General features: G+C 39.7%; 1 protein-coding gene across 3 annotated transcripts in view; it reads left to right on the top strand.

The window, feature by feature from the left end:
* Positions 1 to 17,283, top strand: part of LOC122556323 (calsyntenin-2) — a 564,920-nt gene that overhangs the window by 400,832 nt on the left and 146,805 nt on the right. For all 3 annotated transcript variants that reach the window (XM_087993697.1, XM_087993698.1, XM_087993699.1), the window contains 4 exons: positions 1,660 to 1,855; positions 4,554 to 4,762; positions 6,159 to 6,308; positions 7,974 to 8,159. In XM_087993697.1, the coding sequence (XP_087849823.1) occupies positions 1,660 to 1,855; positions 4,554 to 4,762; positions 6,159 to 6,308; positions 7,974 to 8,159 (741 nt within the window). The remainder of the gene's footprint in view (positions 1 to 1,659; positions 1,856 to 4,553; positions 4,763 to 6,158; positions 6,309 to 7,973; positions 8,160 to 17,283) is intronic.

Genomic DNA, 17,283 nt, shown 5'->3' on the forward strand with positions numbered 1-17,283 from the left:
ACATCTCATCAACTGTATCTGTTGCTCTCAATGTGGTCCCCTCTACATTGGGGAGACAGGATGCCAATTCACTAAGCATTTCAGAGAACACCTCTGGGACACACACATCAACAACCCCACCGCCCTGTGGCTGACTACTTCAACTCCGTCTCCCTCCCCCCCGCCAAGCCACCAAGGGCATGCAAGTCCTAGGCCTTTTCCACTGTCAAATCCTAACCACCTGACGCCTGGAGGAAGAGCGCATCATCATCCGACTTGGGACCCTCCAACCACACGGCAGCAATGTCAATTTCATCAGTTTCCTGCCAAAAATAAACAATGAAGAAATGTCATAAACATCCGAAAATATTCTCAACAGAGATCAGAGGCAGGTCTGGCATGTCTTGTAAGAGTCAGCATGTTCAGTAATTATGAGACATAAACCTCAATTATACTGTGATATGTTGTGTCAGTTAACTCCATGCTTAATTTTCAAACTTTAGTGAAGGAGATGTATTCAAAAGCTTCACACTGAATGATGGTTAACATTCAAGTAAATATGCACAAAAGCTACATTTACCAAAATGATATGTGAATCAATTTAAAAAAAATAAAAGTAATTAATTATCTAAATTAGAGCCAATGCTGTCAAATCTTGGATGATCAACATTTTTTTTATTGGCTCACTGTGATCTTGAGGAAATATGTTAGAAAATTTGTTCAAATGGTAGTACTGAGTGGGATGTTACAGGTTGGATTAATACTGTTTCTGATTGATATCATTAACACAAATTCAGAAATTCGATGCAAATTTCTCAGCTGACAGCAAGTAATTAGGGGCAAGCAAATTGGAAGAAGCAGATGAGATGAAATGTCATGTGCAAAATTTCATTAAGAAAATAAATGAACAGATTTGGTGCCGACTGTATCCAATCAACAGGGAGCAGCAAAAATAAGCACCAAAATAATATTGAACCTCACCTAAAATGAGAAATCCATCTCAAAGCATAGAGTACTCAGTATAAAGTGCCTTAGTTAGACTGCAACTTGAATATCTTTTATAGTCTGGTTACAAAGAAAAAGAAAACTAAAATAATCTAATAAAGAGGCACAAGATTGATCTTTATGTCACTGTCTAATGAGTGAAAGAACAGGGCTGAAAAATCTTTGGTATCTCTATATATTTGACATAATCTTTCAGATGTTTTGCTATCTTAAAGGTAAAGCCAGAAAGTTATCTCAAACTAAATAGTCAGAATTGAACAAGGCAGATCAAACTAGTGTTGACTTGAAATTCAACTTACTACAAAGAGTAATTATACTTAAAATGGACTCAGTTATAGAAATAAGGGAATAATTAACAAAAACATGTGATTAGAGATGTTGAAATAAGATGGTAATTGATGAAGTAAGATGGTAATAGTCTTTCTCAATTGTAAAAATGTTCTGACTTTATGAATTAGCAGTTTCTACTTATGATTAACTCGTCTGGCAGTAGAAAATGGTCAAATTCTCAATTATTTTTGTTTTTTGAAAACAAACAATTGCAATATGAGAAATAAACCTTTGGCATAATCACAGTTCAAGCTAAGCGTTTTCACTTCTGCCAAGATCATTCACATTTGAGAGTGCCTATAGTATTCATTCTACATAATTCACGCAAACTTTTTTCTATTTCAGGTGAGATTTGTGCTTTTAAGATCCACGGACAGGATGTGCCTTTTGAAGCTGTGGTGTTAAACAGAACATCTGGCCAAGGTCTGATACTTGCAAAAAGTCCAATTGACTGTGAACTTCAGAAAGAGTACACATTCATCATTCAGGCATATGACTGTGGAGCCAGACCTAGTGGAACTTACTGGAAAAAATCACACAAGTGGGTAGCTTGACCCTAACATAGTTTGAATCAATTTGTTACTTGTATGATTCATTGGTAAGAAGATTGATTGTGTATAACTATAGGAAATGGACTGGATTTAAATTAGCCAGATTTTAAGCTGACCTATTCTATTGATTTATTGTACAGTGCATGAATGCCAAATATATTTGATTTCAAAAGACGTTCTGGAAACTTAATAGGTGAAAGCAATTTGGATATAATTATGCTAATTGATTGGTGATTAATGAACAGCACACTTTACACCCATGTATATAGAACTTGTCATTATGTTACAACTATATACACACCTTGAACAGTGTGGATATAGTTGTAAACTAATGTACCTAGACACAGTTCAGATGCCGCACATGTTGTACAGTTATTAAAGGTTTGGATTTCAGAATATTGAGTAACATAAAGTCATTCAGAATCTAAATTTATATTTTTAATAGCAATACACAGGATAAATGGCACAGAAACACACCATGTGGCCCAGGCAGTCAATGCCATTGTTTGCTGTCCACTGAAAGCATTTCTCATGTAAATCTGGCATAACTATCTATACCCTTTGCTTCATTTGTGTGTCTAGTTTGTGGTTAAGGATACCTATACTATTAGCTTCAACCATTCTCTGTGATAACAAGTTTAATGTTCTTATCACATTTTGGGTGACAGTGTTACTTTTGAATTTCCTATTGGATCTCTTGGTGGCTATCTTCTATTAATGGCCTCTTGTTATGCATTTACCACTAAAAGGAACATTCTGTTTCTTTGTGCTCACCACCAAAACCTTTTAGAATTTTAAAGACCTCTCAAGTCACCCTAAAGCACATGTTTCCAAGAGGGGAGAGATCCAGCCTGTAATTCTGCTCCTGATAAGTACACCCACATGTAGAATTGCAGAAGTATTATGTTGCAGAAGGAGACCGTTTGGCTCATTTTGCCTGCACTAGCTCATGAAATGAGCATCATTGCCTCATGCCAATTTCCTGCTTTTTCACCACGTTCTAGCATATTATATTTATCCACATAATCTTTCAATGCTGTCTTCAATACCTACATGGAACCTGCCTCCACCACACTTCCAAGCAGTGCATTCCAAACCCTAATTACTCACAGAGTGAAAATGTTTCTCCTCACTTAACCCTTGCTTCTTTTGCAAATCATTTTATACCTACACCCTCTTGTTCTCGTTCTTTTTATGACCAGGAACAGTTTCTCCCCATTCACTCTATCCAGCCCACTCGTGATTTTGAAATTCTGATTTATTTCTGCCATAGGTAGTGGCACGGTGGCTCAGTGGCTAGCAATGCTGCCTCACAGCGCCAGGACCCGGGTTCAATTCCCGCCTCAGGCAACTGTCTGTATGGAGTTGCACATTCTCCCCGTGTCTGCATGGGTTTCCTTTGGGTACTCCAGTTTCCTCCCACAGTCCAAAGATGTGCAGGTCAGGTAAATTGGCCATGTTGAATTGCCCGTAGAGTTAGGTGCATTAGTCCGGGGTAAATGTAGGGGAATGTATCTGGGTGAGTTGCTCTTCGGAGGGTCGGTGTGGACTTGTTAGGCTGAAGGGCCTGTTTTCACACTGTAGGGAATCTAATCTAATCATAAGCCTTGCAAGTGTTCTATGCACTCTTTTCAGTGTCCCATCCATTTTATGGTATGGTGACCTGATCCATACACAGTAGTCACAGTAAATGTATAGTTAATAACCAGGAATGCTGAGTGAAAAGTAGTTTCCTATTAAGGACTGCCCATATAGAAAACACTCACTTCTTTGTAATAAAAATCAAAAAAGTTCTAGTGCATTTCAGTACTGATTAAAATAATGGTATCAACGTTTTGGAGAAACTATTGGAGCTAATACTGTGTACAAATTAATCTAAAGTGCATATTTGAAGCATAAGTGCCACTGGTTTCATGGTGACATCTCCATTGATATTCAGCAGCCTGCCTCACGATAGATGCTAGTTTACCTGCTGAGTATTTCTGGTGTTTTTCCTGTTTTTTCCATGCCTCGATGTATAAATCTCAGTTTAGCATCTGCCAGGATCTACAGAACATGAAAGGGTTTTAAAATAAATAATACTTTGTGATTGTTTTTTCACTTATATTAAAAAAAAGGGTACTCCTAATTGTGCATGCCATCACTAATTTTGTTGCTGATTTGGAATAAGAAATCAAAAATTCACTTAACCGTCATTTGCCAAGATTCTCCATTTTATTTCAAATATCTGCTGACTTAACTGATATTGAAGATGTGACCAGAAATGGAATACGTAACACAGTTTTTCTATGCAGCACTGGCCAATTTTGTAGGGAAAAATGTAACCCCAACTTGCTTTCTCCACTTGTGAGTTTTCTTTAAGGTCATAATTATCAATAGTCTCTCTGAGTAAAGGGGATGCATTTGTCTGTATTACAATTAAAAATAAGTAGTTCCTGCCTATAGCATTATCTGTCTTTTTAAGTTGCTTTATTATATTCAACTTTATTTCAATTCTCGGCAACATCTTGAGTAATTGTGTGGAACCAAATCTTTCATGAAAAATAAGAATTCTTTCTGAAGCATTACCATTGACGTTTTGATTTATGCGTATAAATTTTTGTCCATTTCTTGTTCTATAAAAATAGATGTGAACCAGTATAAGAGATTAGTAAATGGAAAACTAAAAGTGTTGTGATCTGTTTGCAGGGCAGTAGTGCATATTCAGGTGAATGATGTCAATGAATACACACCAACATTTAAAGAGACAATATACAAAGGTGTGATCACAGAAGGGAAACTGTATGACAACATATTGCAGGTGGAAGCTGTGGATGAGGACTGCTCTCCACAATATAGTCAGATTTGCAATTATGAAATTGTCACACCTGATGTCCCATATGCTATTGACAGGAATGGTAAGTTCCAATTAAATAAAATGTGCTGTATTTCTTTTTATAAGTGGAACTACTCTCCCCTTGTTTCGTAAATGTTTCAGATTATCTTCCTCTCCTTAAGGTTTTAAAGGTATTTTCCTTGCTGCTGCGTATCTTGAATGAATGGATGACCAAGAGAAACCTCATAGTAGGATGAGCAAAGGGCAACATACAAGATACCCTGACTGATTCAACAGAGTGGCAGCATTTTTGCCCATTCCTGTGCTAGGAACAATGTGAACTCAGCACTCTGAAGATGAGAAACCTGATCCTGTACCTTTCTACATGAATTTGCTACCTTCCGGAATTAGCCTTTATTTTCAACAATTTCATTGGTACCCTGGTGCAATGAGATCATTCAAGCTTGAATTCCAAAACTTTTAAAAATTTTATTTCTTAAAATTTTGAAGCTTGTAATGTGAATAAAAATTCCAATGAGAGATTTGTTAAAGTTTCAAAACTCAAAGTGTATCTTGAGTAAGAAGATGATCATGAGGGGTATTGATACGGTTAATGGTAGGTGTCTTTTTCCTAGAGTGGGGGACTAAGGGGCACATGTTTAAACTGAGAGGAGAGAGATTTTAAAAAGACACAAATGGCATTTTTTTACACAGGTATTGATTCACCAAAGGAGTGAAAGAAGTGGTGGAAGTGGGTACAATTACCTTTAAAAGAGATTGGATAAGTGTATATGAATAGGAAAGATTTGGAGCGATATGGGCCAGGAGCAGGCAGATGGGACTATTTTAGTTTGGGATTAGTTTAGCATGGGCTGGTGGGCTGAATGGACTGGTTCCTTGCTGTATAATTCTATGAAGGAACTTGTCATCACATGTAATGTGATGCAAAATCAGGTGAAGATGTAGGTGTTTGTATACGGAAGAAAATAGAATGAAAAACCTGTGAAAACAGTGGTAAACAGAAGAGAACATCTTCAGAGTCTAAGCAAGAACCACTGTGAAGACATGGACCAATTCCACTTAATAACCATGAAATATCACCAGCAATTTCCTCATGAATTAATTTGTGTCGCATGTCGATTTTCGCACTATTGGGTGTGTATGAACAAATGTGATGTAGCAAACAAAGTGAGACAGAGAGGAGATGTTTGAAATGATACTGCAGTCGGAACTAGTCTATGACCAATAATTTACTTCTTGGAACAAATATATCCAAAGGAACCCTTCTGCATTTAAGTATTGAGCTTCGCAAATTTGTTTTCAACAACATTTAAGTTTGAAAAATTATTACAGTAACAATATATATCTTTCGCTCATGCATTTGGGTATTGCTGGGAAGCCAGCATTTTTGCCATCCTCTTTCCCTTGAGACATTTTACTATTGTTGTAAAAGCAATAACTCCATGCTTTTTTGTCAGGCAACATTAGGAACACTGAGAAGTTGAGCTATGATGAACAGCACCAATACAAGTTTATGGTTACAGCATATGATTGTGGTCAAAAGAAAGCGGCAGAAAATGTATTGGTTCACATTGAAATTAAGCCAGTTTGCAAGCCAGGTTGGCAAGGTAAGAATGCTTAACATATTTCCTGCATTGTTAACACTGCTTCCAAATGCTGCTAAAAATCACAGTGGAACTAAAAATATTATACTTCTCTTATATCAAAGTGATAATGTTGGCAGATTCAATTTTTAGTGTGTATAAATTATTCAGCATTGTAATTCATGGTTGTTCAGTTATAAACTGACCACAGTGTATTAACAATAAAGTCTCCGAGGAGCAACCCACCCAGACCCATTCTTCACTTAACACTACGGGCAATTTAGCATGGCCAATTCACCTAACCTTATGCAGGAAACTCCAGTGCTGAGGGCCATGACAGCTAAAGGAGCAGTTAAAATGGCAATGTTGAAGAAGCCAGAATTAGAGGAACATAGCGATCTGCCGGTGATGGAGAGAGCATTTAAAAACTAGAGATGATTACAGAGATGGGGAGATATGTGACCATAGAAAGATTTAAAGTAAAGTTGATAATTTTAAAGTAAAGATGTTATTTAACTAAGAGTCAGTATAGATCATTGAACACAGGGAAGATGGTGAGTGGTACTTGTTGAACGTTCAGGCACAATAGCAGAGTTTTGAATGACTTCAATTTTGTGCAAGGGCGAACTCAAGAGGCTGGCATAGAGTGGAATTTCAATGGTCATTTCTAGATGTATGCATCTATATGTAGAGTAATGGATGAGGGTTTCAATGGTAAATAAGCTGAGACAGGAGCAGAGTTGGTGATGCTATGGAATGAAAATAAGTGACCTTTGTTATGGTGTGAAATATATTGCAGAAGCTGATCACATGACCAAATATTACACCAAGGTTGCACACCATCTGGTTCAGCCTGAGCTGTGAACGTGAAAGGAATTAGTAGCAATGTTCTTTAGGGGCTCCAACGACAATGGATTTGATCTTCCCAATATTTAGTTTATTTGAGGTTGGAAGTATGAAATTTGTCCTTTATGTGGTATTTTACATGTATCACAAAAAAAAGATTCCATTGTACAACAGGGGTTCTCTCCATAATGGCAGATAGCACAACCCCAGTTTATGTCATATTGTAGAGTTCAATGCTCATTTCTGCTTCAATTCAGAATCATTTCTTTAAAGCCTCTTTGAGTCACTTCTGCTGGAAATATCTTGATAGCCTATTTTTCAATTTCCTTGATCATAAATCATTTATGTTGGATTCTTTAGGAATCAAAGTAGCCAAACAATGTTAAAATATTGCTTAATACTCAATGTGAGGGAGGATTTCCTTTGTGTATTCTTCATAAAAAATGAGTTTGTGCTTCTGTTGTGTGTGGTGGTAGTGAAATGCTGTATTATGTCATTTCAAAGGAAATGTTCACTTATTGAATGCCATTTTTTCCCAACAAGAATAGTGGACCTTCACTCTCCATTCAAGCATAACAATTATTTTTTTCATTTTGTGTGGAAAATTGGATGTAGTGAGCTCCTTTTTCAATACTTCTGTTCCAGCTATATTGTCATTTTTAAACCCCTATCTGCGCTTTACACTTATCATAAACATTGACTTTAGCTAATGAAACAGTGTAACTGTGCAATATTAATTGTACTGTACTATTTGGATTAATCCCATAGTGGAAAACTTAGTTTTCAAACATTGGTTCATTTTACAATGTGCAGTAAAAGGCCAAGTTGTTTATGTATTTTCAGGTTGGGATAAGCGCAAAGAATATGAGTCTGGCTCTGGCAGTAAAGCATTGTTTCCCAACATCCATCTGGAGACCTGTGGTGAACCTGTTTCTTCTGTGCAGACCAGAATAGATCTTCAGACTAGCCACATTGGAAAGGGTTGTGATCGTGACACTTACTCTGAGAAATCTTTACAAAAATTGTGTGGTATGTGACAACTCAACTAATATGCAGAACAATGTTTCCAATGCAGTAGCATTGATATTGTGTTTTTTTTTCTGTTGTTTCATTATTGGACGAGCAGCTTCTTCCTAATTTAAATGTTAGATGCTGATGTTTATGACCCAGTAAAGCTCCACGTTGTAATAAATGAAAACTGTTTAGATGTGCAATGCAGGTTCTCTGCATGTTTTAAAATGGCCAGATTCACAGACTCGCATTTTCATGTTTGTGTGATGCCTCTAGTTCTCTAGAATTCAGGTCACTTACACTTGGGAGTGTACCTGACAAAGGATGTTTATCCAACAAAGGGAGACGCATATGTATGCTGCCAGCTAAATTCCTCTTATGTGAGCAAAAAAAGCTTTCAGACTATTAATGCTTACAATTCCAATCAATTTTTAAATGTTTCCATTCCATCTGCTCTAATAGTTATCTATTCAAGATGTGCTCATTAGGTTCAAGATTTGAGTGAAAATACAGATGTTCAATTCACCAATGTATGTTAAGTTGCTTTTATGAATTGTTTAAGATATCAGTGTTGAATATGGAATACCTTTTCCTCCTTTATCATCTAGTGTCAGCATTAGTTTTCTCAGTATAACGTGATTAGAGGTATAAGTCAAAACTCCCTCTAATCTGCTGTAGCAATATGCTTTCATGTCATCTTTGAAGATCTATCTTGTGCTGCAGCAGTTTGAGTTCTACTCAGAACTCATTTCACCAACAGTCCCCAAGATTTTTCTTTTTACAAGTGAAAGCTGATCTTGAGCTGAGAGAACCCAATTTCCCTAAAAGAAATGGATTCAAATTCTTGTTTTAAAAAAATACAAATGGCAGAGAAATCAGTTTGGTTTGGTTTAGTTCCAGGCCCAGGTCCAAAAGATGAAATGAAAGACTCAACCAGATGATCTAATTTCTAATTTCAAAAGGTTTTTCTTGACTGCCTCCACATCTGAGTGGCCTGAGTGTTTCACAATCTCAGCAAATTTCTGCTTGTTTTTGTGATACAACGTTTGGGTCCTATTTTAGTGGCTGTGAGACAATATGGTGGAACAAATAGGCCAGAATCTTACTGGGTCTGAATGCTATCAACATTGGTGGGAAAGGTGTTTGAAAGTCCTGTCTCAAGTCTGGGAATGACTTGTGCATCTTAGAAGGACATGGACACAAGTTTCTCAATAGGCAGCTATTGATTAACTAGAAATTATTGCAAGTTAATGACCTTATTAACTGCAAATTTTATTTTATTTCATATTCTGCAACATTTATTTTATTAGCTGCAAATGTTTATTAATATGCAGCAATATGTCATATCAACTGGACACTGTGCCATGGAACTCAGAATGAGTATCTGTCGGCTTCAGCTCGCTGGTTGCTTTAAAGGACCTCCATTTTGCACACCAGGCATGGGCATCTCAAGGCATATTACCTGGGCGTGCGCGCACATGCACGCACACGCACACACACGCACACACACACACCACATCCACAGACATTGGCATTTGACAAATGCCAGCCTCTGAGAACTCTCATCCGCAGATCACTGATCCACCTGCACCTGATTCTGCGCTTCAGTACTGCACCTCACGGTGAAATGGCAATTCTCATTGTAATCTTGCAGCAAGAACACTGCGTGCGCAGGGAGACGCACCCAACTCATGGACTAGACCAGGCTGCATTCCTGGGTTCTTCGCTTGCTCCATTAGAGCTCCTTCACCTTCGATGCTCATAACATCCCTGCCTTGTCTTTTTGTATCTTGCCCCCCCAGCTAGTGATACCATGCGCATGGAGTACCATGGTATTGCCATGCTGTTTACCGCACATGCAAAGCCAGGAAGCTTGTCGTGCTTGTCACCAGTGATCAGCCTTTCCTGATGAAGGGCTTATGCCTGAAACGTCAATTACCCCACTCCTCAGATGCTGCCTGACCTGCTGAACTTTTCCAGCACCACACTCTCAACTTTGATCTCCAGCATCTCCAATGTACGCAGCGGCTTCCTGCTGGTTCCTCTTCCCCTTGAGAACATTCTACATGCTCTCTGAGATATCCTTGATCATGGCACCAGGAAAATAACACAGTATTCTGATTTTTCCCAGCCTCAGAAATGTCTGTCTGTGCCTCTGGCTAGAGGGTCCCCTATCACAATTGATCGCTTGAAACCTGACATACCCTAGAGCCATTCTTGGTACCAGAAACTTGACTATATTCCCCTAAGAGTTCATCCTTCCCTACATTTTCCAAAATAGTGTACCTGTTTGTGATAGTGATAGGCACTACCTGCCTCCCTCTCCTATCTTTCCTGGAGTTAACCCATTTACCTGATTGTATCTCTATTTTTCTCCCTTCCTATAACTGCTATTCATCACACCCCCAGCTCCTATAAATGCCTCATTTCTTTTAAATGTCATTCCAACTGATCTATGTGATCTGATAGGATTCACAACTAAAGACACTTCCTGCAGATATAGTCATCAGTGACGTGGAAACTCTCCCTAATCTCCATATCCAACAGGAAGAGCACATCACCCTGCTAAAGATTATCCTTGCTCCTTAACAATCTACAGACACAGAAAATAACACCATCTTACTGTTCTGAAAAACACTGCTCTCAGCTAACTGAGTACCTATGTTTTATATTTTTAAATTTAATCAAGAGACAGATCTCACTAAAATATAAAATCAAAAAAGAAGCCGCTGTATTCACTATTGTAGATTTACAACAAGGTTAGACTTAAAAACTATGCACCTATCTGTTCCTGTGCTGTGAGCTCTCCAATACAAGTTCCTCTGAGGTCAGCTGTGAATTTCACTGTTTGTTCATTTTTCTTAGATGCACTCAAAGTCCAAAGATACTTGAACTCAAACAGCAAAGGTAGTAACTGTACAGATTCACTGCTGTGTCAGACAGTGTAGACTTCTTTCTCTGACCATATGGTCTGTTACCTTTGGAAGAAAGTGAGGACTGCAGATACTGAAGATCAGAAATGAAAAGTGTAGCGCTGGAAAAGCACAGCAGGTCAGGCAGCATCCAAGGAGCAGGAGAGTTTTCATTGCAAGCATAAGCTCTTCATCAGGAATCTTGCCTTTGTCCGTCTTCCAGGAATCAAAGGTCTATTGCCTTTGTCTGCCGTCTTTCTTTTTAAAGTACCATTGTTTTGAACTGTTTTCAACCAAAGCTCCAAAACAATGCAACTATTAATATATATTTTAAACAGTTACAATCCCAGTAGTCACTCCTATGGAGCACCACTGGTTTTACAGGTCTCCAATTGAGAATGAATCACTATTTGGAATAAGTGTGAAAGATGGTGCAGACAATAGTTAGCGTGGTAGAGCGTTTGTTGAATTGCAGACATCGAGTGAGTGTGAGGTATTGGATGGAAGATGGTGACACTTTGGCTGTTGGATTGGAGAAGATCATTGACTTCCCTCCTACATCGCTATGCATTCTTCCAGACAGCTGAGATGACACTGACCTGGGTGGCAACTTCAGGCCAGGCTGGCATAGGCTGCTGTCATGGCCTCCACTGCATGTCCTGGGGGAAGAGAATATCTTGCCTCTATATGACCACATCCAGCAGGACCTCCAGGTCCCTGACTGCAAAACGGGGCATATACTTTCCCCTGTCTGCTAGGTTTTGTCCAAATGTTAGTAACAATACAGGGTAGCTCTGGATGAACAGTGCGTGTTTAGTTGCACACACACCTTTTGAACATTACACGGGTGCCAGTGAGGCCAGTCCATTTGGGGATGTCCCGGCATTGGTGAGTTGTTCTGGAGACAGCAAGTAGTAAGGTGGGGATACAGTTGGATGAGAGGTGGGCTTTAGGAATGTCGTTGGTCACTAACGATGGGGGTTTGGTCAGATGTGGTGAGAAAGCCTGTTTGGCCTTGTGGAGAGAAACTCTTCATGAAACTTGACAACACTGACACCTAGCCACAAAAACATAGATATTTTCTAATCGACCCTGTTCAGAGACACACTCATAGCAGGTGGGACTTGAACCCAAGTCTCCTGGCACAGAGGTAACAACAGTACCACTCTGCCGCAAAAGCATAAGATTCAGCCAATAATATTTGACAGCTTGACCACTAGTTCAGTCAGCAGTACCTTTGGAAACCATATTCCTCTGAGACAAGATCTCTTGGATGTTGTCAATACTTTCAAACAAAAAGTAAATTCTGTCCCCATTAAAAATATTGAGGCCAATTTTTGTTTGTGGCAAGTCAGTTTGTGCTTAAAGAAACTGGACAGTAGCAGGAGCAATATTACATGAACAGTGAAAGCAATGACATGCCCAGATTGCTATAAGTTCTGATTTTCATGTTGATCTCCAATGGCCAGAGCTTCCATCTGAAACAGGCATGAGGCCGGGTCATATATACAAACTGGACTTAAATGATCCAATGCCATTTCCTCTTGACCTGTCGAACGACTGCCCAATCAATGGAGTAGCAGACTCTAAGTGCCGAATGGCCGACTCCTGCCCCTATTTTCTGTGCTTCTATTTAAAAGCTGGGAGACAGTCATTTCCTGTTAAACTGAAAGGACTCACTAGCTATACTTGGAAGAGCAGGTGGAGTTTAGGAGTGTAACTTATAGCACACTTTGGAGCCCAAAGGAGTTTAAACTTAGTTTAATTACTGCTGTGGATTCTGCAATCATGTTTCCTGTTCCTGTGAAGTATTGCTTCTTTTGCCCCTCCCCGCGATTCTAGTGCAGGAAGAGACCTTGGAGTGTAGCTTCATAGCCCCTTGAAAGTGGAGTCGCAAGTAAATAGGATAGTGAAGAAGGTGTTTGTTATGCTTTTCTTTATTGGTCAGTAGATTGAGTGTGGGAGTTGGGGGAGTTCATGTTGCAGCCATACAGGACATTGCTCAGGCCACTTTTGGAATACTGCGTGCAATTCTGGTCTCCCTGTTGTAGGAAAGATGTTGTGAAACTTGGAATGGTTCAGAAAAGATTCACAAAAATATTGCCAGGTTTGGAGGGCTTGAGCTACCGGGAGAGGCTGAATAGGCTGGGGCTATTCAGGCAGCATGGTGGCTCAGTGGTTAGCACTGCTGCCTCACAGCACCAGGGACCTGGGTTTGATTCCCACCTTGGGCCTCTATCTGTGTGGAGTTTGCACGTTCTCTCCGTGTCTATGTGGGTTTTCTCCAGTTTCCTCCCATAGTCCAAAGGTGTGCAGATCAGGTGAATTTGCCAAGCTAAATTGCCCATAGTATTCAGGGATGTGCAGGGTAGGTAAATTTGTCAGGCGTAAATGTAGGAGAATGGGTCTGGGTGGGTTACTCTTCAGTGGGTTGGTGTGGACTTGTTGGGCCAAATGGTCTGTTTCCACTCTGTAGGGAATCTAATCTATTTTCTCTGCAGTGTTGGAGGCTGAGGGTGACCTTAGAGATTTATAAAATCATGTGTGGCATGGATAAGGTAAATAGACAAGGTCGTTTCTCTGAGGTGGGAGAATCCAGAACTAGAGGGCAGAGGTTTAAGGTGAGAAGTGAAAGATATAAAAGGGACCTAAGCGGGAGCTTTTTCACACAGAGGGTGGTACATGTGTGGAATGGGCTGCCAGAGGAACTTGTGGAGGCTAGTCCAATTGCAACATTTAAAAGGACTCTGGATGGGTATATGAATAGGAAAGGTATAGAGGCATATGGGTCAAATGCTGGCAAATGGGACTAGATTAGGTTGGGATATCTGGTCAGCATGGATGAGTTGGACTGAAGGGTGTTTTTCCATGCTGTACATCTCCATGACTCTATGACTTGGCCATCCCACCTGGTTTCCTGCCTCTGGATCAATGTGCTGCCTATTGGAGGACACATTTTTTATTGGCACCTGGCTGGCCTAAGTAGGAACCAAAAAAATTATCAGGTCCCACACAGTTCGCCAGGAAGCTTGTAGAATTGCCCCATCCTCCACCTGCCAGACGGTCATGCAACGTTAAAGTCACCTCACACCAATTGGTCGCCTTTCTTTGAGGCAGTTGTAGACACCAAAATTGCAAAATAAAAGATTCAGAACTTTGTCATCAATATATTTGAGAAGCAGTTTACCTGCAAACCCACCTAAAGAAAAACAATTATGAGTATTTCTGAAGAAAAAGTATGATTTTTAATCTTAGTAACTGAATGGGTTCATAATCCCAGCTGTGACAGCTGGCAACAGATTTTCTATGTTTAGTCAAAATTGCGATCAAGAATTCTCGAAGTTGTGTGTCAGTTAGTAATTCCATTTTGATTTAATAAACTGACAGCAGAGCTGTCCTTTCTGATAAATGTCATAATTGTTTTGCCCTCAATCTGTACAAAATATTTAAATTTCAAAGCAGCTTGTCTTTTTATTCTATTGCACATAATAATGTGTGATATGGTTGTGTAACTATTCAAAGTCAAGATTGAAACAACCTGTAACAATAGGGTCAAGCAAAGGATTTTTTTTTTAGACATGAACTGAATAGTTGAATTTGCAGGCAGGACTGAGAACACAGGATCCACCTCAACTTAACTAACTATGCATTCCTACAACATATTCTGCTTGTTCACCGTTTTGCAACCTAATGGCATTCTGCCATTGTCTTATCAACAACTACACTGCTGCATTTGTCTTTTCAACTAACAAGCAGCTAGTGTGTCCCGTTCTAGTGGCATCATTTATTGCCATCGATGGCCCTGTCCACGTAGTTGGCCATTGACTCATCACAATCGATCACCGTTACTCCTGCTGAGCTTCAGATTTGAATTGACACAAAAGAGGAATCGTCAACATATTCCTATACAAGTTACAAAGGACTTCTACAGTAGAAATGTGTCAGGGTTCAGAATGTCGGTTATGTTTTTGAGACCTGTTGCCACAAGGAAACCAGACTGTACAAGCATATTGTTCCAGAAGCATTTACATATCAAAAGATCTCAGCTGTGAGCTGAGGCGGAACAGCAGCAGATGGTATGTTGCAAACACCTGCACTTTTAGTCCTTTGACGCATGGCATTTTAAAAATGTTTTATTCAGAGTCCCCAAGTCCCACCAGCAACCACCCTCACCTCTTCCCTTGTCGTCCCCACCCTAACACTCAATTTGAAAACTGGTAAGATGCGAAAGTGAAGTGCTGCAGATGCTGGAATGAAAACCAAGTGCTGGGCACACTCAGTAGGTCAGGCAGCACCTTTGGAGAGAGCAACTAACTTAGTCGGGCAGAGGTCTGCAGTTTTAATGACAGCTAAATGGTTTGTGTTCACTGTCTGTCTTCCTCTGAAATAGCAGCTTTCAGAGTCCACTGTTGTGCAGTTGAACATAGAAATCTGTTGCTGTCAATGATACTACACATCTCTACAGGGGGCACTGATGAAGCCCCCAGATTACAACGAATCAGAAATCACTGATAAGACCTTTCTGTTTAAGCATAAAATCCCTACAATGTAGACTCAGGCCATTTGGCCAATCGAGTACACACTGACTCTCTGAAGAGCATCCCATCCAGACCCACTCTCCTGCCCTATTCCTGTGACCATGCATTTCCCATAGATTACGGACCGAGCCTGCACATCCCTGCACACTATGGGCAATCCACCTTACCTTACATCTTTGTACTTTGGGGAGGAAACATGAGCACCCAGAGACATGGGGAGAACATGCAAGTTCCACACAGACAATCGCCTGAAACTGGAATTGAACCCGGGTCCCTGATGCGAGGCTGCAGTGCTAACCAATGTGTCACTAATCTTATAAGGTTTAGTTTATTTAGTTTTAGTTATTAGTTTAATACACAATGTTATTAGTTTTGCTGCAAACTTCCTTGAAAAACTACAGGTTTTTTAACTGAAGGAGGTAACTGAGTTTTTAACAGTGCACAAGATTGATCCGCCTCACAATGATGAGGCCATTTGGCCCGTCATATCTGTGCTGGCACTCTGTGAAGGAACAAATCACCTACTGCCATTCTTCCACCTCCAGTACTCCTGCACAATCTTCTTTTTCAGGGAACAGTCCAGTTCAGTCACTAACCCCTCAATGAATGTCCCTCCATCACACACTCAGGCAGTGCATTCCAGGTCCTGACCACATACTGCATGAAAGTCCCTTTTTATTGTCATGTCTACTCCTTGCTTCTTTTGCCAATTACCTTAAGACTTGATCCAGTCATGAATGGGCATAGTTTCTCCCTATCTACTTTGTCCAGAGCCCTCATGACTTTGTGTACCTTGAGCAAATTTCATCTCAACCAGGTTTTTCCTCAAGGAAAACAGTCCAAATTTCTCCAATCTTTCCATGTACAGGCAGTCCCCAAGTTGAGAATGGGTTCTGTTCAAGAGTCCATTCATAAAAATGAGCGTTTGGAAGTTGGAGGGCCCTGATATTCCTCATTCCTGGAGATATGCTTGTAAATTGTTGCTGCACTCTTCCACACCCATTGTAAAGGGTGATGCCCAACTGAATGCTCCAGCTGTGATTGTATCAGTATTTTATACAGGTTTCACATAACTTCCTTGCTTTTGTACTCTTATGTCCCTATTAATAATGTCTAGGATGTTGTATGCATTATTAAACCATGCACTCAACCTGTCCTGCCTTCTTCAGTGATTTATGCACATAATCACCCAGGTCTCTCTGCTCCTGCAACCCCTTTAGAACTGTATCTTTTATCCTACATCTTCCTTCTACATCTTTCAATGTCTCCACATTAAATTTTACATAATTTGTCTGTCAATTTCACCAATCTCTTTATGTCCTCCTAAAGGTTTACCTACCCCTCCTCCCAGTTCATTATATTTAAATGTTTTGTATTGCCTGCAAATCTTGAAATCGTGCTTTATAAACCAAGATTGACATTATTTATACATATCAAAAATGCAGCAGTTCTAACACCGATGCTTGTGGAACTGTGCTGTATAAAGCATTCTCTAGTTTGAAAATCATCTGTTTACCAATGCTCTTTTATTTCCTCACACAAAACTGATTTTGTATCCATGTTGCTACAGTCCCTTTTATCCTATCAGCTCTAACTATTGTGTGATACTTTATCAAATACCCTTTGGAATTTCATGTCGACCTCATCAACCCTCTCTGTTACTTCATTAAAATACTCAAGCAAGTTAATTAA

The sequence above is a fragment of the Chiloscyllium plagiosum genome, unplaced genomic scaffold, assembly GCF_037043375.1.
Source record: "Chiloscyllium plagiosum isolate Xiang-an unplaced genomic scaffold, Cpla_swu_hap1 HiC_scaffold_13, whole genome shotgun sequence".
NCBI lineage: Eukaryota > Metazoa > Chordata > Chondrichthyes > Orectolobiformes > Hemiscylliidae > Chiloscyllium > Chiloscyllium plagiosum.